Source organism: Enhydra lutris, unplaced genomic scaffold, assembly GCF_002288905.1.
Source record: "Enhydra lutris kenyoni isolate GAN:26980312 unplaced genomic scaffold, ASM228890v2 scaffoldscaffold27, whole genome shotgun sequence".
Classification (NCBI taxonomy): Eukaryota; Metazoa; Chordata; class Mammalia; order Carnivora; family Mustelidae; genus Enhydra; species Enhydra lutris.
The window spans coordinates 18,145,684-18,170,760 of record NW_019154111.1 but is presented as its reverse complement, the minus strand read 5'-3'; the positions used below and the strand labels follow the sequence as shown (position 1 = coordinate 18,170,760).

General features: G+C 35.3%; 1 protein-coding gene across 1 annotated transcript in view; it reads right to left on the bottom strand.

The window, feature by feature from the left end:
- LOC111151994 (solute carrier family 13 member 1) overlaps positions 1-25,077 on the bottom strand; it is an 88,724-nt gene that overhangs the window by 37,908 nt on the left and 25,739 nt on the right. Inside the window, exons 3-6 of the mRNA XM_022510247.1 lie at positions 20,570-20,706; positions 17,704-17,891; positions 17,069-17,117; positions 16,939-16,987 (exon numbers count right to left, since the gene is read on the bottom strand). Coding sequence (XP_022365955.1) covers positions 16,939-16,987; positions 17,069-17,117; positions 17,704-17,891; positions 20,570-20,706 — 423 coding nt within the window. The remainder of the gene's footprint in view (positions 1-16,938; positions 16,988-17,068; positions 17,118-17,703; positions 17,892-20,569; positions 20,707-25,077) is intronic.

Sequence of the window (25,077 nt, the reverse complement as noted above, 5' to 3'; positions counted from 1 at the left end):
GTAAATAAGAAGCAAAAATAAAACAATAAGTGTATCTATGTGGTAGGAAAAAAAGGATACCATTCATAGTTCATGAATGCAATTCCTTTGTTTGCCTCTCCGACTATATCAACGATAGTTTATTTTCTTGTGTTTTCTTCTTCTTGATTAGTCTCTGTTTCCCGCAACTTTCTGCTTCCTTTTTGCTTCTTTGGAACTCTCTTTCATGCTGGAGGTTATCTTCAGATATCTAGAACTTTCTCATCGTTTGCTCATATAGAAGACAGTGAAAAGCTGTTTGGAAGCTTGGTACACGTGCTTTGGGAGTTGTTATTGACTGTAGGTTTCCCTGCACTGTCCTCTGACTGGGCCTCTTCTTCTTCTGAGAAAATCCAGTGGCACGCACACTCACCTTTTCTTTGTGTTGATTACATTCCCCAGGGAAGGACTTCCTGGTCTCCTGTGTGCTGACACCTGGAGAGTAGAGGCCTGGCTCCTGGGACCAGCTGAGTAGAAGGCAAGGTTCTCACCATTCAGCAGATGAACTGCCTCTCACATGCCCATTTTCGTTGTGAAACCCTTCCGCGGCATGAACTGTGTCTGGTTCTCTTTACCCTCTGACTTACCAGTCTAACATGACACTTCTGTTTGGTGGAGAAGCAGCTGCATCTTTGTCGAGTTGAGGGAAAATTTGGGAATTCAGTTCTTTTCATAAACAATTTTTTACTTAGTCCCTGATTTTCAACATTTTAAGAACTTTGAAGGGTGCTGCTATATAACCTGGATTGTTTATTGTCTTTCCTCACTGTTGATTTAGGATTCCACTTTTATGAGATAACTGAGTCATTTCCTACCCATCCTTTTACTTTCCAGCGTCCAAAATGATTTCGCTGTCATCTCTTTTCTTGACATTTATATAATTGAGACTTATGACTTAAAAGGTCTATTTGTTCTTGTTTTAATGGAGATTTAGGAGAGAGTGAAGGTAAATGGGCTTATTCAATCTGGCCTCTTACTGGTAGATGCGATATTTCTTTTTTTTACATTAAAAGATAAATAAATGAATCTTAACTAATAATTATTTCACAGATTGACCTTGGTCATTTCATGGTCCATACAGTGGTGAATGATACAGGTGAAAGATCGTGGGGGTAAGTAAAAGCTCCATTGTGTGAAGAGGGAATGACAGTGGGGCCCTGTCTCCTTTGTTTGCTCTCAGCATATTGAGTTTACATGTGCTTGGTTAAGTGGATAACAGATTATGCTTCCTAGTTTTAATTAAAATAGCCCTTTCATGATGTGCATGTGGCTTTAAATGATTTCTATAGGAAATTACTTATGTAAAGAAATCCCACAATAAAGATAACACATAAGTGAACAGCAAGAAAATATGAGAGGTATTCCTTCTCCTACTCCTGATATGAAGTCTTCACGAAGTTCTGATAAGAATCTATTCTGTTATAATCTGAACAAATCAGAGCATCTGGTAACAGAATTGAAGGTATCAATAAGACTCCTGGAAATATGATTTATATCTACTCTAGTTCATAAAGAATTATGTTGCATATTGTGAATTAGAGTATTACTTTAAATGGTAATAGGGGCACCTGGGTGGCTCAGTGGGTTAAAGCCTCTGCCTTCAGCTCAGGTCATGATCCCAGGGTCCTGGGATCAAGCCCCGCATCGGGCTCTCTGCTCATCGGGGAGCCTGCTTCCCTTCCTCTCTCTCTGCCTCTCTGCCTACTTGTGATCTCTGTCTGTCAAATAAATAAACAAAATCTTTAAAAAAAATAGTAGTAGTATGATGAATAGAAAGATATTTAAAATTTAGCGCTTAAGACTTGAAAACTCTTTGTAAAAATTCTTTTTTCAGCAATATTGAAAATTATAATTAAATCCAAGATTTATTTTATAAAATGTTTTTATCCTAAATGTTAAATATTTAGAAGCTTCCTTTGTAATTTAATTGTGAATATCCTATATATATATATATATATATATATATATATATATATGTATTGGAAAACATCTTTTTCTTTCTATAGCAGTAAATATGACTGACACAATATATAAATAATATAGTAGCTTTTTCTTGTCAGCAACATGAAAAATCAGATTTCCTGTTAAACAAAATGCTGTTTAAAATATTGAAAAAGAACCTTAAAACTGCATTACAAAGCAATACAAAAGTAAAGAATTTGCCTTAACCCTAAATGAAGTGAAAGTGGGAATCTTAAGTGAGTGACTACACAGCTTTTTGATCTGAGGATTTCAATTTTTTTTTTTTCCAGAAAGAGCTGGGTATAGCAGATAATGCCTAAAGCCCATCCTCTATGGAGACTTATATGGGAAAACATTCATAAAGCTGGGATCCTTTGCAAAAGTAGATAGCAAGGAAAACTCATGCTGACTTAAAGGAAAACATAATGTCACCCAAAACCTCCTAATTATGAGCATTTTTAGCCTAAATTGGTGTTACCAATTATTGTGACCTAAATTGTTAGCCTAAATTGGTGTTACCAATAAATTGGTGTTAACCAATTGCTGGTTAAAATAAGAACAACACTACAAAAGCTCTTCCATGCAGCTGCAACCCAGGACTTAAGGAATTCCCAGAGAAGTTTCAAGGAAAACCAGCATTTCAATACTAATAAAACTCAACAATAAAAAACAAATAATCCAGTTTAAAAATGGACAGAAGACAATAATAGACATTTTCCAAAGAAGATATACATATGGCTACCAGACACATGAAAAGATGATTAACATCACTCATCATCAGGGAAATACAAATCAAATTACAATGAGATCCCACACTTGTCAGAATGGCTAAAACTAACAACTCAGGAAATGACAGGTGTTGGTGAGGATGCAGAGAAATGGGAACCCTCTTACACTGTTGGTGGGAATGCAAACTGGTTGCAGCCACTCTAGAAAACAGTATGGAGGTTCCTCAAAAAGTTAAAAATAGAGCTAACCTATGCCCCAGCAATTGCACTACCAGGTATTTACCCAAAGGATACAAAAATACTGATTCAAAGGGTTAAATGCCTCCCAATGTTTATAGTACAATAGCCAATCTATGAAAAGAGCCCAATGTCCAAAAAATGATGAATGGATAAAGAAGATGTGAGATATATAAATATATAGATATAGATATATCTATATACTGAGTAATATTCCATTATATATATATATAGAGAGAGAGAGATAGAGATATATATCTCTATATATATCTTATATCTCTCTTATATAAATGTATAAGAGAGAGATAGATATAAATCTCTCTATTTATATCTATCTCTCTCTATATATATAATGGAATATTATTCATCCATAAAAAAGAATGAAATCTTGCCATTTGCAATGATATAGATTGAGCTACAGAGTGTTATGTTAAGCAATATAAGTCAGTCAGAGAAAGACAAATACCATATGACTTCATTCATATGTGGAATTTAAGAAACAAAACAGATGAACACAGAGAGGGAAAAAAGGGAGGCAAACCAGAAAACAGATTCCTAACTATACCAGACAATTTGAGGGTTACTGGAGGGGAGGTGGGTGGGGGAATATGTTAAATAGATGATGGGGATTAAGGAGGGCACTTGTGATAAGCACTACGTGACGTATGTAAGTGATGACTCACTGAATTCTACACCTGAAACTAATATCACACTGTATGTTAACTGGAATTTAAGTAAAAAATTGGAAAAAAAAAAAGTACACCCCCCTTCTCAACACACACACACACGCACACACACACATAGATAAGGCAACAAAAGTGAGAACCAGCAGAAAACAAAACAGGCCAAAGAGAGATTTACAGGATTTCAACCACTAGAGTTATTAGACATATAAGTAAATTAATTTATGATTAACAAAATTAGAGAAGAGATGGAAAATATGAGTAAAGAGAAAGAGACCATAAAAATTACCAATGAAATCTTTTTTTTCTAAAGATTTTATTTATTTATTTGACAGAATGTGAGAGATCACAAATAGGCAGAGAGACAGGCAGAGAGAGAGGGGAAGCAGGCTCCCCGCTGAGCAGAAAGCCCAAGGCAGGACTCAATCCCAGCACCCTGAGATCATGACCTGAGGTGAAGACAGAGGCTTAACCCATTGAGCCACCCAGGCACCCAACACCAAGGAAATCTTAAAGAGAGACAAAGAGAATTTATAGAAATTAAAACTTAAATAACTGAATTTAAAAACTCAGTAAATGGGTTAAACAACAAAATAGACATAGCCAAAGGGAGAATTTCTGAACTGGGAGAACAATCTGAAGATATTCTTAATGTAGTACAGTAAGATACAGAAGGGAAATAAAGAGGTATTAAAAAGCCTGAAAGACAGAATGAGAAGGTTTAACGTGTGTTTAACTGGAGACCAGAGAAAATAATGGCTGAGAATTCTAAAGGATTATTGGAAAAGATCCAACACACATGCACATAGACACACACATATCTTTAAAGTAACCAAAGAGAAAGGACTATTTATTAAAGGAATGGTAATGTAAATGACCACTAGAAGTAAAAAAACAGTAAAATTACATCTCAATGTGTGAAGAAAAAATAATGATCAATCTAGAAATCTATAACCACAAAAATGTATTTCAGGAATTATAAAGATCTCTATATAAAACAAAACTGAGAGTTTACAATGAAAAGGTCCAGAGCATAAAATATCAGTGTGTGTGTGTGTGTGTGTGTGTGTGTGTAGGATGAACTCAAAAAAGAACCAAAAAAAGGGACATCTGGGTAGTTCGGTTGGTTAAGTGTCTGCCTTTGGCTCAGGTCATGATCCCAGTATCCTGGGATTGAGTCCCACATCAGGCTTCTTGCTCAGTGGGGAGCTTGCTTCTCCCTCTGCCTGCCTCTGACAAATAAATAAATAAAATCTTTTAAAAAATAAAGAACAAAAAGAAAATAACTGTAAACACAAAGGAAGTAGTAAATAGTAATACAATAGTAGGGGATTTTAACATCCTGCTTACATTAATGGAGAGATCATCCAAACAGAAAATCAACAAGGAGAAACAGTGGCTTTGTATGGCATATTGGACCAGAAGGACCTAACGGATATATTCATAACATTCCATTCTAAAACAGCCAGTGTACATTCTTTTCAAGTGCACATGGAACATTTTCCAGAATAGATCACATATTAGACCACAAAATAAGTCTTAACAAATTCAAAAAGATTGAAATCAGGCCATGCATCTTTTCCAACCACAACACTATGAAACTCAAAATCAACCCCCTCCCACACATACACACACACACATCTGGAAAGAGTACAAATACATGGAGGTTAAATAACACACTATGCAATACTGAATGGTCAACCAAGAAATGAAAGAGAAAATTTAAAAATACATGGAGACAAATTACAATGAAAGCACAATGGTCCAAAATCTTTGGGATGCAGCAAAAGGTGTGCAAAGGGGGAAGTATATAGCAATATATATAGCTACCTCAAGAAGCAAGAAAATTCTCGGATATCCTCGAAAATTCTCAAATTACACCCAAAGGAGCTAGAAAAAGAACAACAAACAAAATCCAAAACCAGTAGAAGAAAGGAAATAACTAAGATTAGAGCAGAAATAAACAAAATAGAAACTAAAAAAAACAAAACAAAAAATAAAAACGAAAAAACAGTAGGACAGATCAATGAAACCAGAAGCTGGTTCTTTGAAAAGACTAACAAAATTGATAAAGCTTTAGTCAGACTCATCATCAACAACAACAACAAAGGGGGGATGCAAATAAACAAATTCAGGAATGAAAGAGAAGAAATAACAACAGATCCCACAGAAATACAAAGGATTATAAAAGAATATTATGAAAATTTATATGCCAACAAATTGGACAACCTAGAAGAAATGGATAAGTTCCTAGAAACATATAACCTCCCAAAACTGAATCAAGAAGACACAGAAAATTTGAACAGACCAATTACCAGAAAGGCAATTGAGTTAGTAACCAAAATACTCCCAACAAACAAAGTCTAGGACCCGAAGGCTTCACAGGTGAATTCTACGAAACATTTAAAGAAGAGTTAATACTCATCCTTCTCAAACTATTCCAAAAAATAGAAGAGGAAGGAAAGCTTCTGGATTCATTCTATGAAGCCAGCATAGTCTCATACCAAAACTAGAGTAAGACACTACAAAAAAGAGAATTAGAGGCCAAAAAAAGAGAAGTAGAGGCCAATGTGTGTGACAAACATAGATGCAAAATCCTCAACAAAATATTAATAAACTGAATTCAACAATCCATTAAAAAATATTCACCATATGCAAGTGTAGTTAATATTTGCAAGTCAATCAACATGATACATGACATCAATAAGAGAAAGGATAAAAACTGTATGGTCATTTCAACAGACACACACACACACAAAAAAGCATTTGACAAAGTACAGTATCCATTCATTACAAAAACTCTCAATAAAGTAGGTTTAGAAAGGGAATATATCTCAACATAATAAACACCATATATGGAAAAACCCACAGCTAACATCATATTCAGTGGTGAAAAATGTTGAGAACTTATCCCCTAAGATCAGGAAGAAGATAAGGATGTCCACTCTCACCACTTTTATTCAACACAGTACTACAAGTCCTAGACACAGCAATCTGATAACCAAAAAGAAATAAAAGGCATGCAAATGGTAAGGAAAAAAGTAAAATTCTCACTATTTGCAAATAACATGATACTATATATAGAAAACCCAAAGACCACCAAAAATCTATTAGAACTGGTACATGAATTAAATCAGGTTGTAGGACACAAAATCAATATTCAGAAATACTTTGCATTTCTATATACTAATAATGAAACAGCAGAAAGGGAAATTAAGAAAACAATCCCATTTACAATTGCACCAAAATAATAAAATACCTAGGAATAAATTTAACCAAGGAGGTGAAAGACTGGTTCTCTGAAAACTGTAAAACATTGATGAAAGAAATTGAAGATGATAGAAACAAATGGGGAGATATTCTGTTCTCATGGATGGAAGAACAAATACTGTTAAAATGTCCATACTATAGAGGTTCCCCAAAAAATTAAAAATAGAATTACCATATGATTCAATAATTCCACTACTGGGCAGTTACCCAGAAAATATGAAGACTGTAATTAAAAAAGATACTAACTGCTATGTTTATTGAAGCATTATTTATATTAGCCAAATTATGGAATCAGCCCAAGTGTTCATTGGTAGATGAATGGACAAAGATGTGATAGAGATCATATAACCATGTACATATATATATACAGATACATACACTGGAATATTACTAAGCCAAAAAAAGAATGAAACCTTGCCATTTGCAAGAACATGGATGGATCTAAAGGGTATAACGCTAAGTGAAATAAGTCAATCAGAGACAGACAAACATCATACAATTTCACTCACGTGGAACTTAAGAAATAAAACAAATGAACAAAGAAAAAGAGACAAACCAAAAAAATAGAGTCAACTATAGAAAACAAACTAATGATTACAATGGGGGAGGTAGGTGAAGGGATAGATGAAATAGATGAAGGGAATTAAGAGGACACCTATCATGATGAAAACTGACTAATATATAGAATTGTTGAATCACTATATTGTACACCTGAAACTAATATAACACTGTATATTAACTATACTAGCTTAAAATAAAGTAAAATAAATTAAAAAAGGAATTGCAGCATTAGCATCACACAAATAAACTCTAAGACTCCAAAAACATGATTATACATTGAAAGGGGCACCGCACAATGGTAAAAGCATTAATTAACCAGGAATATATAAACATTCTAAACTGGTAGGGACACAATAACATAATCTAAATAATCGAAAAACATATAGAAGCCAAAACTGATAGAACTAGCAGGAAAAATAGACATATTCATGTTCTAGAAGGAGATTTTAACCAAAGAGTTTCATTAATTGCTGGGTTAAGTAGACAAAAAATTAGGTCACAGACGATTTGAAAAACAACTTGGAAACTGATCTAACAGACTTTTGGAAAATACTGCACTGGTACGTTGAGAATAAACAATTCTTTATAAGCACAGTGAAATATTTATCACAATTGACCACGTGCTAGCCTACAATTTGGCCTCAACAAGTTTAGAACTGAGGTCATACAAACCAATTTCTTTTCTTTTTTTTTTTTTTTTAAGATTTTATTTATTTATTTGACACAGAGAGAGATCACAAGTGGGCAGAGAGGCAGGTAGAGAGAGAGGTGGGAAGCGGGCTCCCTGCTGAGCAGAGAGCCTGATGTGGGGCTCCATCCCAGGAGCCTGGGATCATGACCTGAGCTGAAGGCAGAGGCTTAACCCACTGAGTCACCCAGGCGCCCCCGAACCAATTTCTGAGCACAGTAAAATTAAGTCAGAAAATTTTTTAAAAAGTAGTTACAAAAGCCTCATTTATTTCAAATTTTAAAATATACTTCTAGGGGTGCCTGGGTGGCTCAATGGGTTAAGCTTCTGCCTTCCGCTCAGGTCATGGTCTCAGGGTCCTGGGATCAAGCCCTGCATAGGGCTCTCTGCTGGCGGGGAGCCTGCTTCCCCCTCTCTCTCTGCCTGCTGCTCTGCCTACTTGTGATCTCTCTCCCTCTGTCAAATAAATAAATAAATAAATAAATAAATAAATAAATAAATAAATAAAATATTTAAAATACACTTCTAAGCAATTCATGAATGAAAGATGATAATATAATAGAAATCCAGAAGACAGAAAAACTGAAAAATATGTGGTATAGCTAAATTAATGGAAGAAAATTCATCTCCTTAAATTCTTACTATGGAAGAGAAGAAAATCTCAAATTTCATAATGTAACTGTCTAACTTAAAAAGTAAATGATCAACAGAATGAATTCAAAGATAGGACAAAATAATTAAGAGGAAATGAATAAATTAGGATACATATAAAATATGATCAAAGAGCCAAAAGTCAGTTCTTTGACAAGACTTGTAAGACTAATAAAAAAGATAAATTTTTGAAAGACTATTCAAAAAAAAGTTTAAAAGCACAAGTAGAAATATTAGTAATGACAAACACTTTAACTAAAAATGCTTTAGAAATTAAATTGGTCTTGGTGGATATTATAAACAACCACATGCTAGTAAATTTGAGATGGAATGCATAAGTTCCCAAAATTACAACTCAAGGAAAAAAATAGAAAATATGAATAATCCTAAAGCCAGAAAAGTAATAGAGTAATTTCTAAATATATATGCCTTCTGCTCTCTCTTTGGCCTGCTAGCTGGAGTAGAGAATGGATTAAGGGAGATGAGGCAGCCATATTGTACCATGAGGCAGAAGTCAAGTGCTGAGAATGGCAGAACTGAGATAGAAAGAATCAGGGTCATGGTGTTTGTGGAGCCACTGTACCAGCTTATCTCTACCTTGTTAAAACTATTGCTATTTGGGGTCTTTGTTGTGATGAACAAGTTAACTAATACAAGTGGAAACACTGAAAAGAAAACAAGAGAATGATTAACACAACATTTTGGACTGTGGCTGTCTTGGCAAAGAGAAGGATATGCGATGTGAGGAAAGGAGATGGAATCAGAGAAGAGCTCATGGAGATTTTTTGAAATTTATTAAGCTGGGATGTGAAATATATCATTTTATGCATTTTAATATTCTTTAAATTTTTCTGTTATATTTCATAAATATGTGTATGTATAGGGGCACCTGGGTGGCTTAGTGGGTTAAGCCTCTGCCTTTGGCTCAGGTCATGATCTCAGGGTCCTGGGATCGAGCCCCACATCAGGCTCTCTGCTCAGCGGGAAGCCTGCTTCCCCGATTCTCTCTGCCTGCCTCTGCCTACTTGTGATCTCTCTCTCTGTCAAGTAAGTAAATAAGATCTTTAAAAAATATGTGTATGTATAAAATACTTCATAATCAAGTACATAAAAACAAATTGGGGATTAAGTAAAATAAATGTGTTCCTCTGTTAGGAAATCCTACTGGAAGATGCATAGAAAAACACTACTGAGGATTTTAAAAAACAAAATACAGTATTAGAATAAATTATAGTGTGGGAGGCTTACCATACACTTAGAGGAAAGTACAGATGCTTCTAACATGGCTGACCTTATGTTATTTTCTAGATGATATATCAATAACTTCAAATGTGAAGAACTACATTTTGGTGATTCCAAAGTGAAAGATATATGGGACAAAAGCTATTATCAACAGCCAATCATTTCTTTAACAACAAAATGTTTTGCAGAAACACAGCTAAGTACAGATAGCAATGGAGCTAGGGCTTTGACTGAAATAAAAATTAAAATCTGTAGTGAGGGCATATTCACAGGTTGCTGCTGTGATTTCTTTCTCTTTTTTAAAATAAATGTTAAAAAAAGTTCTTCATTCAGAAGTGAATTTACCTCACCAACTGTTGCCACCCAGTTCTTTTTTTGTTTTATTATGTTAAATTAGCCAACATATACCATTAGTCCCTTCTTTCATCAGAAAATACACCTGGTGTAATTTTAGATGAATTAGGTTTTACGTACTTATCCATGGAGACATTTAACTTCACTCTAGTCTATACTGATTGTGGAGGATACTGGATCCCCATTATGTATCAGAAATTTAATCTTTTGCTCTGATAGAATAATACATAAATAAATATATATTTATATTAAATATATATTTATAAATAAGTATAAGATATATAAATAAAAATATACACATACATAATAATACGTATTATTATAAATATATATTTATTATATATTATATTATATTATTATATATTATATTATATATTTATATAATATATTTATATATATATTATATATAGTATATATTAAATACATATTATATATTTAAATAAAGATATACACATATATAATAATACGTATTATTATAAATATATATTTATTATTGTGTTATGTAAGTCACCATAGAGTACATCATTAGTTTTTGATGCAGGGTTCCAAGATTCACTGTTTGGATATAACATCCAGTGCTCCATGCAATACATGCCCTCCTTAATACCCACCACCAGGCTCACCCATCCACCCACCCCTCTCCCCTCTAAAACCCTCAGTTTGTTTCTCAGAGTCCACAGTTTCTCACGATTCATCTCCCCCTCTAATTTCCCCCAATTCACTTTTCCTTTCCTTCTCCTATGTCCTCCATGTTATTCCTTATGTTCCATAAGTAAGTGAAACCATGTGATAATTGACTTTCTCTGCTTGACTGATTTCACTCAGCATTATCTCCTCCAGTTCTGATATAATAACACTGATAATGAGGTTTCCAAATGCTTGAATGAGGTGTGTTCTCCTAATTGGCTTAGTAAATAAGATAGTTATGATTTCTTTTAAAAGTTCAACTTCTCCTATTCCCAGAGGCATAAGAAACTGATACAGTTAAAAAGACCATATAAAGGGTACAAAATGGGGTGCCTGGGTGGCTCAGTGGGTTAAAGCCTCTGCCTTCGGCGTAGGTAATGATCTCAGAGTCTTCGGATCAAGCCGGGCATCGGGCTCCTGCTCAGCAGGGAACCTGCATCCCCCCACCCCGCCACCCCCACCTGCCTCTCTGCCTACTTGTGATCTCTGTCTGTCAAATAAAATCTTTAAAGGGTACAAAGTTTCAGCTATAAGATGAAAAAGGACTAAAGATTAAATGCTAAATTTGGCAAGTTGACAATACTGCACTGCACAACTGAAATGTGTCAAGAATGTAGAACTCAAATGTGGTCTCACACACACACACACACACCCAGACATCTTTTGATAAATATGTGAAGTGAACACTATATCAAAAACTACTGATGTACTATATGTTGGCTAATTGAACATAATAAAAAAAAGCGAAGTGCCTAAACTGGATAAACATCTAGGTGCCAATAAACTAGATGGAGGGAACCCTTTCACTGTTAATATGTACATCAAATTGATATACACTTAAAATATCCCACAATTGTTTTCTACTTTATTGAGATGTAATTGACAAATAAAATTATAGGATATTTAAGTGTACAGTTATGGTGATCTGACACAAGCATACATTATGAAAAGATTACCCCAGTCCGACCAATCAACATATCCATCACCTCACATATCTATTTTTCTTTTCCTTCTTCCCTTCCTTCCTTCCTTTCCTCTTTTACTCTCTCTCTCTCTCCCTTCTTCCCTTTCTTTCTTTCCCTCCCTCCCTCCTTTCTTTCTTTCCTTCCTTCCTTCCCTCCCTCCTTTCCTTCCTTCCTTTCCTTTTCCTTCCTTCCTTCCTTCCTCCCTCCCTCCTTTCCTTCCTTACTTCCTTTTTTCTTTCTTTTCTTTTGTCAGACATTCAAATACCACTACCTTAACCAATTTCAACCATACAACAGTGTTAAGTATAGTCACCATGTTTTACATTAATTATACCCTTGGACCTTATTCATCTTATAGCCAAAGTTTTCATGCCACCCCTCAGCCCTTGACAACCACTTTTCTACTCTTTGTTCCCTTGAGTTTTACTTTTTATTTTTTTAGATTCCACATATAAGGTGATACCACAGTGTTTGTTATTTTTTTCTGCCTTATTTCATTTAGCATAATGCCCTCAAATTTCATCCACGTTGTTGCAAATGGCGGGACTTCCTTCTTTTTTGTGGCTGAATAATAGTCCACTGTATATTCATAACAACTCTTCTTCATCCATTTGCCCTTGGGTGGACACTTTTCCCATATTGTGGCTATTGTGAATAATGCTGCAATGAACACAGGAGTGCAGATATCCCTCTGTGCTCTCATTTTCGATTCCTTTAGGTTCCAGAGTGGGATTGCTGGATCATATAGTAATTTCATTTTTAATTTTTTGATGAACCTCTCTACTGTTTTCTGTAGTGGCTGAAGCAGTTTACATTGCCACCAGCAGTGCACAGGGGTTCCCCTTTCTCCACATCCTTGCCAATACTTGTTATCTCTCATACTTTGATGCTGCTCTTTTTCTATCATTATCTCTCTATAAACTATAGGGTTTGGTTGAATGAGTGAAAGAAGATAGCTAGGCTGTGTCAGGTGAGGACTGAACAGCCCTAATAATTGGATTTGCCATCCAATTTCATCCAGTATCGAATGGAAGAGCAACCAAGAACAAGTTTTTGTTTATGTCTGATCTGGACACCAGATATTCTAGAACTGATATCCCCTAACTTGGCAGAATTAATGCCTCTAGACCATAATATTATGAGCTGTGCTTATTACTGTTAATATGGTTCTTTCAATTCTTTGAGAACATTAAACAGTGTTTCCTTACAGATTTTGGTTTTCAAAAATAAGCATTTTTACCCCCAAACTAAGTAACTAATTAAAAACAAGATTTAATTTGTTCAAGGACATTTTTCCTTTGAATTTTTCCCCTTGGAGAACTACACACTATCTAAGATGAATGGAAAACAATTACCTTAGACCTTTCATTAAAAGTAAACTGGTTTTCCAATTCCTTTCATTTGAAGATGGCTGGAGTTTTAGAAATTGAGCTAGTATAAAAATCTGGGATATCTCTTTGAATGATACTATAGTGCTTGTGAGGAAGGGAAGAATCTAGCAACTTGATTATTCTTTTGGCATGTAAAAAATGATTTTCAGATATCTGGAACTCATTTTTTTATGGAAGTAATATGAGTGATGATGACTGTTTTCTCAGTCATCTGGAGCTTCATGCTGGAAACTGACAAATATATTTCTCCTTGTACTGCCACTGTCTCTTTAGGATATTCCATTCTTTTTGTTCCTTTCCTTTTCAAAAAATATGTTAACTACTTTTGGAGTCATGCAAGTTTTACAGGCTAAGTACCTACTCACCACTCTTATTCTGGACACAAATGGGAGCTCTGCTAATGTTTGGGTCATGGTCTATAATAAGAAGAGAACTTGGCAAGTCATGGAAAGCATCTATTTTTAGGTAGGAAGCACTGGAATATGAATACTCTTAAATCAGTTTCTGGAGTCTGAGGGACTACTGACTATCCACCATCTTCAAAACCAACATGTAATCATCACCACCTGCAGCAGCAGCAATGGCAAAACTATCATTACCATCTCTATCAGAAATTTGCAGTTTTATTAACAAGAATTTTAGAGCTGATACATTTCAGCTTCAAACCCTTATTTTCTTTCCACCAAAAATGAAATTAATTTCCATGAATAGCCAAAGCAATACTGAGAAAGAAGAACAAAGCTGAAGGTATCACACTTCTTGGCTTCAGATTATATTACTAAGGTATATAATCAAAACAATCTAGAATTAGTTAAAAATAGACACATAGACCAATGAAACAGAACTGAGAGCCCGGAATTAATCCTCATATTTACAGCGAACCAATATGTGACAAGGAGTCAAGATACTTAGTGAGGAAAGGATCGCCTCTTCAATAACTGGTGCTGGGAAAACTTGATAACCACATGCAGAAGAATAAAATTGGACTTCTATCTTACACTGCTCACAAAAATTGACTCAAGATGGATTAAAGACCTAAACATAAGGCCCCAAACTGTAAAGCTCCAAGAAGAAAACACAGGCAAATACTCCTCAACATTGGTCTTGACAACACTTTTTAATGTGACACCAAAAGCAAGTAAGACTTTGATCTGCTCTCCAATAAAGAACACGTTTGCAATATAAATAGTTATCCTTTAATTTTTCTTTTACACAAAGCTGAATTTTATATACTGAGTTCTAGAAAGACCACAGAATCATTGTTCAAAGGCCTTGCTTGTTCTTTTCTCCTAAACTCAGAACTCAATCTTTATTGCCTGAAATGTACCCAAATCTATTTTACTTTTCCCCCACTGAAAATTTATCCTCATTCTGTGTTCCCCATCTCCATCAGTGGCATCACAGCCTATCTTTACCTACTTTAGTCTAGCGGAGGCATCTTCTATACTTTCTCTCTCTCGTCCTCAAAGTCTGATTAATCAAGAAGTCCAATTAGACCTACAATCTCTGCCCTTCAAAGTGTTGCCATAGTAAGTTTCTCAATGGGAAGAATTTACCATGCTGCTCTCCAGTTTCAAAGATTCCTACTTTCTCTAAGATAAATTCTAAACTCTTTGGCGTGACATGACCAACTATTTTTAACACGACTCAGGCTATCTAGACATTTCACATAGCACAATTCATCCCTAGCACCTGCAGTGGAGATATTTTCTGAAAAAGCCCTGCTCTCTGCCTATCTGGGTCTTTGAACGCATTGCTTTTTCTAATTAGACTACCTCTTATCTTTTCACTCATTAATTAATTAATCAAGATAGACATCTACTGAATACTTACCCTGTGTTAGGCCATGAAGTGTGCCAGGGGATTAGATTGTGAACAAAGTAGACCTGGTTCCTGCATGCATGGAGTTGGCTCTCTGCTGAGTGAGTGTGCTTTCTCCTCCCGAACGCAAATCTCTTTCACTCATACCCTCTCCTGCAACATGCCCTGGTTGAGCTACCTGCTCCACCTTTGGAAGACTGAGCCTCTGTGCCTGCTTTCGTTATAGGATTTATGTCACACATTTTTGAAGCCCATCTTCCCCACCAGACTCTAGCTGCCTACAGGAAGGAGCAGGTCTTTTCATCAGTGGATCTTCCTATAATGCTGAGGATAGTGTTGGATGTCAAATTGATTTGAAGGGGCTTGACCCAAAATGTAGGTATCATGCCAGAAAACTGGATTTCTAAATATGACCATGAGAAAGTTACTGAGTGCAAGTATATTCTTTCTGTTTATGTTTGCCAATTTTCAGAATTTTTAAAGCTCATTTTTAATGTGTTCTTCTGTAATATACCTCACATGCTGTTTTAAAAGAATTACTTCTATTCCTAAAGATAATGTTTTCAGAAAAATATACTCAATTCTCATTGTTAAAACCCTGTAGCTAATAGCTTAAAACTTATCTTTGTTATTTGTCTTCTCTTTACAGAGAAGTCACTCTTTCCTTGAAGATTTCTGTAAATAACAAGAGGGTTTTCTTTCTCCTACTGAGTTGCATGTAAATGCATTATAGCCTGAGGAAGGAACATATGCCCCACTCTCCTATTCCTAATGCCATGGCTACCGGAAAACTATTTCTATGCAGGATTATTTTTCAGTGAACTCAAGATCTATTACTCCCAATACAATATAGTATAGAATTTTTATGTTGATTTATTCTGGGGAAATGAATTCTATGGGATGGTTTACAAAAGTCTCCTTCCTTCCTTTAATACCTAGAATGACTACAACTCCTCCATCTGTATTTGACAGTAGCGATTCATAAATTCTGCACTGAATTTTTTTAGTGGGGACACTAAAGATAACTGGTTTGTAATTACATGAATAAGAGTTGCTCTAAGTTTATAACCTGAAAGGAATGAGAATAGTCTTAATGAAAATCAGGCTATTGAGCTGATAAGATTTTAATAAGAAAATGAAACAATGTTCTGAGACTGGAATTATAGTTCTTTAAACTACATATGCTAACTCCCATTACCATGAACTACATATGCTAACTCCCATCATCATGAACTAAGTATAGAAGAAAAAAAATGCTTATTTTCAAAGCCTAAAAAGTTTTCTATCAGCATGTTGATTTTAGCCTATGTCTATTTATGAGGGCTTATTAAACCTTTACACTGTGCTTTGACTTAGGCAAGCAAAATAATTTATAGACAAGGAAGGAAGTAACAGATTTTAAAATGCATACCTCTCAGGGCACCTGGGTGGCTCAGTTTGTTAAGCATCACACTCTTGATTTCAGCTCAGGTCATGATCTGAGGGTCATGAGATTGAGCCCCATGAAAGGCTCTGCACTGAGCTTGGGTCCTGCTTTGGATTGTCTCTCTCCTTTCCCCTCTGCCCCTCCCCACTCCCTCTCTAAAAATAAAAAAATAAAAAATAAAATGCCTACATCTCTAACTGAAGATCTAATATAATTTCACGTATAATTATTTAGAAAGAATCACATTAATGTACCTTTTCTAGCTCTGTCTTGCTTGAAATTTTTCCTGCATCATTACTGTATCTGAAAAATAAATTGACCGAGTTTATAATTGTATTAAAATGTAATTTAGAAAATCCTAATCAAAATGTCAATATTCTTTACCCTGGAACTGGTATTGGTTTCTCTTTCTTCTCATTTGTTTCAACAACTTCTGCAAAACATTAAATAAAAGAAAAATAATTTAAAGGGTTATCTGTGTGTGTATATGTGTGTGTAAGATGAAAACATTACTAGAAACAGAAAACAAATTCACCTGAACTGACATAACATTCATCTTAATAAAGTACGTTATAAATTCAAATATCACCCCAACATTTCCACTACATCAAGGCAATTTATCAGAGCTAGAAATAACCACAGCCAAATGTAATGCTCTTTCCAAACAGAATGTAGGAATTAAAGATTCCCACTATTATGCCCATTTTCACTATTATTATGTTAGTTCAGTATGGAAGAGTAACCTCGGGTTTACTGAGAGGGACAGAGAGAGAGAGTTCCATCAGACTGACTAGAGGCTAGAAAGGGCATTATTCCTTTTTGTCCAGAGAATGTAGATTTGACCATTAATTGAAGGTTAAATATTTGGGTGATGTATAATATTGGGAAATACAGAAAAGAGAGAGTTAAATTCATGTCATGCACATATAGACAGTTAATAAAATATAAGCCAGAATTCTTGAGTTTCTGCCTACTGCCCAAATGATTAGACCCCACTGCAGCATCTCAACATGTGATACCATCAATTTCCAGTCCATGGTTGACTGATCCACTGATACGAGTCATCTGAGTGGCCTCGACCTCGGCTTCGGCGCTGATGATCTGCTGTGCCACAGCCTCAACGATGGGCATCACCATGGCAGCCGTGGAGGTGTTGCTAAGCCACATGGATAAAAAGGCGGTACTGCTCATGAACCCCAGTGTCAGCCTGAAATGAGAGGGCCTTTAATATGAGCTGTGCTCTCCAGCTTAACTGCTCTGTATTAGTTAACTGTAAAGAATGCTGTTTGTAAGTTGGGAATTTTTTCAAAACACACTTAAGTTAGGGTTCCTCTCTGAGGGTGAACCCTGAGGACAGTCAGAGCCAGATAGGAATCAGAGCAGCACATGGAAGAGTGGTATTCTTATTAGATTTGTTTCCCTGGAACCGTAAACTATCTTACTTAAAACAGAAAAATGATGACGTGTATTACCAAACTGCAAGTCAGTAGATGGTAGAATAGCTTGTAGTATTACACCAATATTTGAATGCCCTTTACAGATGACGCATCCCTTGAAATACTAGTAAGATGTAATGCAATCAGTTTTTCAATTTAGGGTCCCTTATTCTTTTTTTTATCTTTTGGTCACATCTCTGTTTATTAGTATGTGGGTCAAGGAGGCATGAGGGCAAGGAGAGAAATTATTTATAAATGTACTTTTTACTGTTGACTCCTCTGGTTCAATATATGGTAGGTGGAGGAAATGGTTAAAATGACTAGCAAAAATGAGGTTTCAAAATTTTCTGTAGGTTCTATTATTTATGCTTTCCTGAATTTGACATTCTTGCCTGTGGTCAAGGACTAGATATATTACATTGTCTTCTCTTATAAATAAAGTACTTCTTCTCCCTTAAAAATAACACCTAAGACTGTAGGATTTTAAACCATATCTAGAAGCTTTCAAAAATCATACTCGGGAAAAAAAAATTTGATCTCTTTTGAGTAGGAGATGCCAAAATATTCAGAAGCACATCTTTCCATATGCAGCCACTTATGAAATTCTATGACTCCCTTTAAAAGTGGATTTACAGGGGTGCCTGGGTGGCTCAGTGGGTTAAGCCTCTGCCTTCGGCTCCAGTCATGATCTCAGGGTCCTGGGATCGAGCCCCGTATCGGGCTCTCTGCTCAGCAGTGAGCCTGCTTCCTCCTCTCTCTGCCTGCCTCTCTGCCTACTTGTGATCTCTCTCTCTTTCTAAAAAAAAAAAAAAAAAAAGGGAAATAACAAAAAAAAAAAAAAAAGAAAAGAAAAGAAAGAAGAGAAAAGAAAAGAAAAAAAGTAGATCTACAAGACAAAATTCTACACTATAAATTTCAAGTTCAGATCGGGTGAATAATTTCTACACGTAAAACAAAATAAAACTCTTTAGATATCTGTTTAAACAGGAAATGATTGTCAAGAAAAAGTGAACATTAGGAGAAGGAAAGGAAAAGTGAATTGGGGGGAAATCAGAAGGGGAGACGAAGCATGAGAGACTGTGGACTCTGAGAAACAAACTGAGGGTTTTAGAGGGGAGAGGGGTGGGCGGATGGGCAAGCCTGGTGGTGGGTATTAAGGAGGGCATGTATTGCATGGAGCACTGGGTGTGGTGCATAAACAATGAATCTTAGAACACTAAAAAATAAAATTAAATTTAAAAAAATCTAGAAAAGAGAAAAATAAATTAAAGAAGCTTTTAAAAAAGTAAACTAGAAATACTTTTGATTTAAGGCATTGGCAAGACATGAAATCGTCCTATAAAAAAAAAGATAGTGAGCACACTTTCTGTGTGGTGAAAATGCCTTAAGTTGCAAAGCCACTCAGTGATATAAAGGACAGGACTCTTGCTTCACTGCATGGTTTACTATCCCATCCCCTGTGGTCAGGAGCAGATGGTCAAGGAAAAGATACACATATCTATAGCACCCCAAGGGGCATGGAATACAATTTCATTTCAAGAGCAGAATTTCCTTAACACATTCATGTTATAAACATTTAAAGTAGCAAATATTTTAAAAATTTCTCATCTGAGTTATTCTTTGTATTTAATGAAACTATTTGATTCATAAATGATCAACACAGATGTAGATATACTCTAGAATGAATCATGCAACATAATTCGGTAAAATTTTCTTATTTTCAAAGAAAATGAGAAGGGAAGAACCACTTAATACTTTAGAGCTTAACACTATCATGTAAGTGTTTATGACACTGGAAACATATATGTATATATATTTTAGCTCACATCTATGTTCTTAACAAGAGTTAGATCTAAAACTAAAGTAGCCAATTAATGTAATGGAAAAAAGCATTTATTTCAGTGGGGAAAGTTAGTCAACTGAGTGATGTCGCATTCTGTAGATGAAATCTCTTAACCAATTGCTTCAGTTTGCAACAGTTCATTTAAAAAGAAAAATGTTCACCTTGGAATGTTTCTGCACACGTTTGTATTTTGTCAGTAATGTCTTTGTCTTTGGTTCTTAACATCCTCCGCATGATGAAGAATGCTCTTGAACAAGTCTTGAATGTGTAATCAGCCAAATAAACCAGATACAACTGAAATCTACTCTGAAGTCTAGCATCTTGTCTGTTGGGGTTCGAGACTTCTCTCAGCTTTGGCTCCTACTGTGCATGAAAGATGTGTGTGCACTTATTCCAATCTACCTGTAATTAGACCCGAAAGTTGTTGTTTCTTCCTACAACTCCAGTGCACTTTATAGCCTTTTCATATTTGCAAAGGAAAGAAAAGCATGAATTTTACTGTGATGTGAATGCTTGCCTGGATGTGCCTTACTTATTTAGATATTTGCTCTGCAAAAATATGATCTGTTTGGAAAGTAAACCTGGAAGAGTAAATGGAGTACTTACCATGCTGGGTTCACACCCACCGTCATCACCATTCTCAGGGCAATCCTTTTGTGCAAATTCCATTTTTCTATTGATGTTGCTAAACAGATGACTCCAATTAACAGTAGATGAAAATCTTTGAAATAAGCAGATGCCACCTGAAATTTATGATTAAACCCATGATTACTTATGTTGGTGGGGGGAAAAATAATATTGCCCCAGAAAGCATTATTTTGCTACTCTTAACTTTGACCTTTAAACTACTTAATCTTTCTATTAAGAAAAATGTAGATATATGAACAATACAAATTTAACTTTGTTCTATGTGTTTACCCGGAAATAGGAGTGTTAAGGGAAAATACATACCAAAAAAAAGTACACAACATATTGGGTTTTGAAATAGCTGTGTAACGTCAGGCAAGTGCCTTCAATGCCTTAATTTTTCCATCTCCAAACCAGGGTTAACTGGTATATGCTGTTGCGGTAGAACAGCAGTGACTGTGATTTGGGAAAGTCCAAGTTGAGTCTCCAAACCGCCAGTGTCTTTGTTACCATCTATTTTGCCCAAATGTAGTGTCACTCCTAAATACTTCAAATGGCTTTACCTTCAAAATTATTTCCTATTAAAATAAATACCCTTGAATAGGAGCCAATGTTTTAAGCCATTTTTAGCTAACACCATTCAGAGATTAGTAGAGTGTACAGACACTTTGGATCAATCTATTTACCAAAGAATGCTCTGAAGTATGTTAGGTACATAATCTTTTTCTTAAACAACAACAACAACATTTTGTGGTCAAGTAAGTTTACAAAGCATAGAGTCTTGAAATACTAGAATTTTCTTTCCTATAGGTCTCCTCAAAACCTTTAAATATGAACAGGCATTGCCACTCACAGAGTAGAATTTCACATACCACATTTTTCAAAATTATCTAACCACAGAAACCTTATTTTTAATTGTTTAGGTATAGTACTTTAGGAGACTGATATTTAAGAGACCTGACTTCAGAACCTAAACTGAATCACGAGGCTGTGCTGAAAAGAGTGTATTATAAGAGGAAATATCTCTTAAAAAAAAAAAAAATCTGGTTAAAGGAATGGAAGAGTTGAGAAGTAACTATTCCAATATGAAATCACAAAGGAGTAGAAAAATCAGTTCTCTGGGGCACCTGGGTGGCTCAGTGGTTAAGGCTCTGCCTTCCGCCCAGGTCATGATCTCAGGGTCTTGGGATTGAGCCCCGGGCAATGGGCTCTCTGCTCAGCAGGGAGCCTGCTTCCCCCTCTTTCTCTGCCTGCTTCTCTGCCTACTTGTGATCTCTTTCTCTGTTAAATAAATAAATAAAATCTTAGGGGAAAAAAAAAAAGAAAAATCAGTTCTCATAATAATTTTGTTATTTTAAATTGTATTAGCATTTTTAATATAGTTTACTAAACTTGGCTTGGTTTAAAAAGAAAGTAAAAATTAGCTTTGGAATTAAAAGTGGACAAGTGGATCTCTTCATTATGTTTTATGAAAAGTTAATTTATTTTGTTTTTCACAGTTTGTATTTACTTCTTTACATTTTATGGTACTGCATAATAGAAAATAATTCTATCAATTTCCTTATTATTTCTCTTATTAATTACTCTAACACTGGGTAAGTATTAAACATGCACTGAAACTGTTATATGAACAGACAATGCGATGATAAACACCTGACATGTGTTTCCCTCTTCACACCTCTTCAATTCTCAAATATCCAGATTTTTAAAATAGTTTCTACTATTTTTCTATATTATAGAGCCCTCTTGGTGTCCTTTGTAGAATGTTATAATATGTAAATAGTGCGCTTATCAGCTTGTTGCATGTCTTTTGTAATGTACTATACATTCTAAGAGAGCCAGGAATCTGTTTTGCTAGTCATTGCATATTTGGCACCTAGTACAGTCCTGGTACAGAAGAGGAGCTCAGTAAATAAATCTGGATGAATGAGAGAGGGAGGAAGGGACTCAATGAATAAGCTATGGTCTTTGAGCTCCTAAATCAGTAGAGAGATCACAAATATGAATTGTCTACACTCTGTTCCCAAACTTCTTCTTCCTAACTCTCTCGATCATTACTTTCAGTGTAAGTATTATTTCAAATTATTAGTTTACTAGTGTTTACAGACTTATGAACTACTTTTTTTTTCCTCCCTAGGTCTATCACCGCCTCTCCAAATTTTTCTTCTTGGTCTACATTGAAAATTATTTTTCCTCTGCCCTTTTCTGAAATGTTGGTATTCTACAGGGTTTTGTCTCCAATCTTCTTGTTTTGTGCACCTGAAGATTGAATCTTACAGATTCAATTTCTAACTCTATGTGACTAAAATAATGTTTGGCACACAGTGGGCATTCAATACGTATTTGCTGAATGAAAGCTGAAGACACTAAAATCTTTGTATCCAAACAGGTTAGTCTGGTATATCCAGCTGGACATTTCCATTTGAATTTCCCACAAACATCTAAACATTCAACATATTCTTTTTTGTGGCAAATGAAATTTTCCATCTACTTAGTTGCCCAAGTTAGAAAGCTAAGAGTCAGCTATGCTTCCTTTCTCACTTCCAGTATGTGTGGATTAGTCACAAAGTCCTATTTTCTCTAGTTCCCCCATATATTTTATTTTATTTTATTTTTAAAGATTTTATTTCTTTATTTGTCAGAGAGAGAGAGAAAACAAGGAGGCGGCAGAGGGAGCTGCAGGCAGAGGGAGAAGCAGGAGGCTCCCCGCTGAGCAAGGATCCTGATGGGGGACTTGATCCTAGGACTCCAGGATCATGACCTGAGCCCAAGTCATATGCTTAACCCGTTGAACCACCCAGACGTCCTGTTTCCCTATATATTTTAAATTGTCCACTTTGTTCTCCTTTTGTGAGAGCACATCCTCATCTATATAGAGATCATTTATTTACTTAATTATCCCCTTTATTGGATAAGACATATTTTGAAGGCAGAGGTGTGTCTTACTGATCATTGTATTTATGGATTTAGCACATTCCTGGCACATACTCGCATGCATTAGATACTGAATTAGTAAGTCCCTCGACTCAAGGGGCTTACAGGTTATTACATGCAAAAAACAAGTTAATAAAGACTGCAGTAAGGTATCATGGGTGTGTGAGAAATATTTTTTCAGGGGCACCTGGGTGGCTCAGTTGGTTAAGTGACTGCCTTCAGCTCGGGTTGTGAACCTGGAGTCCTGGAATCAAGTCCCACATCAGGCTCCCTGCTTGGCAAGGAGTCTGCTTCTCCCACTGACCTCTCCCCTCTCATGCTCTCTCTCTCTCTCCCAAATAAATAAATAAAAGCTTTTTTTAAAAAATGCAAAGGAATGCATAGAAGCAAGCAATTATTAGTAAGTGATTAAACACAGAAGAAGTCCAGGACCATGAGACATTCTTGTTGTAATCTCTTCAGATTATGTTTGCAGTTGGCAGATTTTGTAAAAAGGTCAGATAATAAATGTTTTAGACTTTGTGAGCCTTATTGTTTCCATTGCAACTATTCAACTTGTCTTTGTAGCATAAAAAGTAGCCAAAGACAGTATGTAAATGAATGACCATGGCTTTGTATGTTTCTAATTAAACTTTATTTTAAAAATTGGGTAGCCGGCTAGATTTGGCTCTCAGATTCATAGTTTGCCAGTCTCTTAATGGACTATGTAAACAAAAAATGGCCTGCAGCCCAACTCTCTAAATGAAATCAATTATAAACCTAAGGAGGAATTTTCACATTCTTTGTTTCCCATTGTAGTACCTATTCTTTGGGTTTCATCAGAGTTAGTATATTTGTAGCACATTAGTCAGAACCATATGTGTTTGTTTATAGCTTATGTACATAGGAGATAATAAGAGAAAAATGGTACTGGTTTATAAATAACACTGATAATTATAACTATTTTTGAGGCAAAATAAGCATGTCAAACAAAATTCCTAATGAAATTTGAAGTCATATTTCTGTTTCAAAATGGGATTTCATCAAAAAACATGCACTTGTGCAATCAGAGTGCCTGGGTTCTCTCTTAGCTATAAAATGTACCAGTTCACAACCTTTCTTTAAGTCAATACATTTATCCATTAAAGTTCAATAATACTTCACATCAAGCTTGTGAATCAAATGAGATTTTTTAGAAAAGTCAGTTATAATGCACATGATTAGAATTATATCATATATATTTTGTTGTTTTAAAAATATTTATGTTTCATTGCTAATTCCAATGGTTGATTCCCAGTTTTCACACTAATTGACCTATTAGTAGATTAGACACATTTGATCATTGCTTCATCCTTAAAACATTTCTAAACTTGGATTCCAGGATCCCACACTCTCCTGGCCTTCCTCCTACCTCAATAACCTATCCTTCTCATTCTTCTTCGCTAGTGCTTTCTCTTCTGACCAATCCCTGAATGTTGTCCTTTTCCAGAGCACATTTCTTTGTCTTCTTTGTAGTGTTGTTGTTGTTTTAAATCTTCACTCACTCTCTAAATCACCTCATCACATTTTAGAGC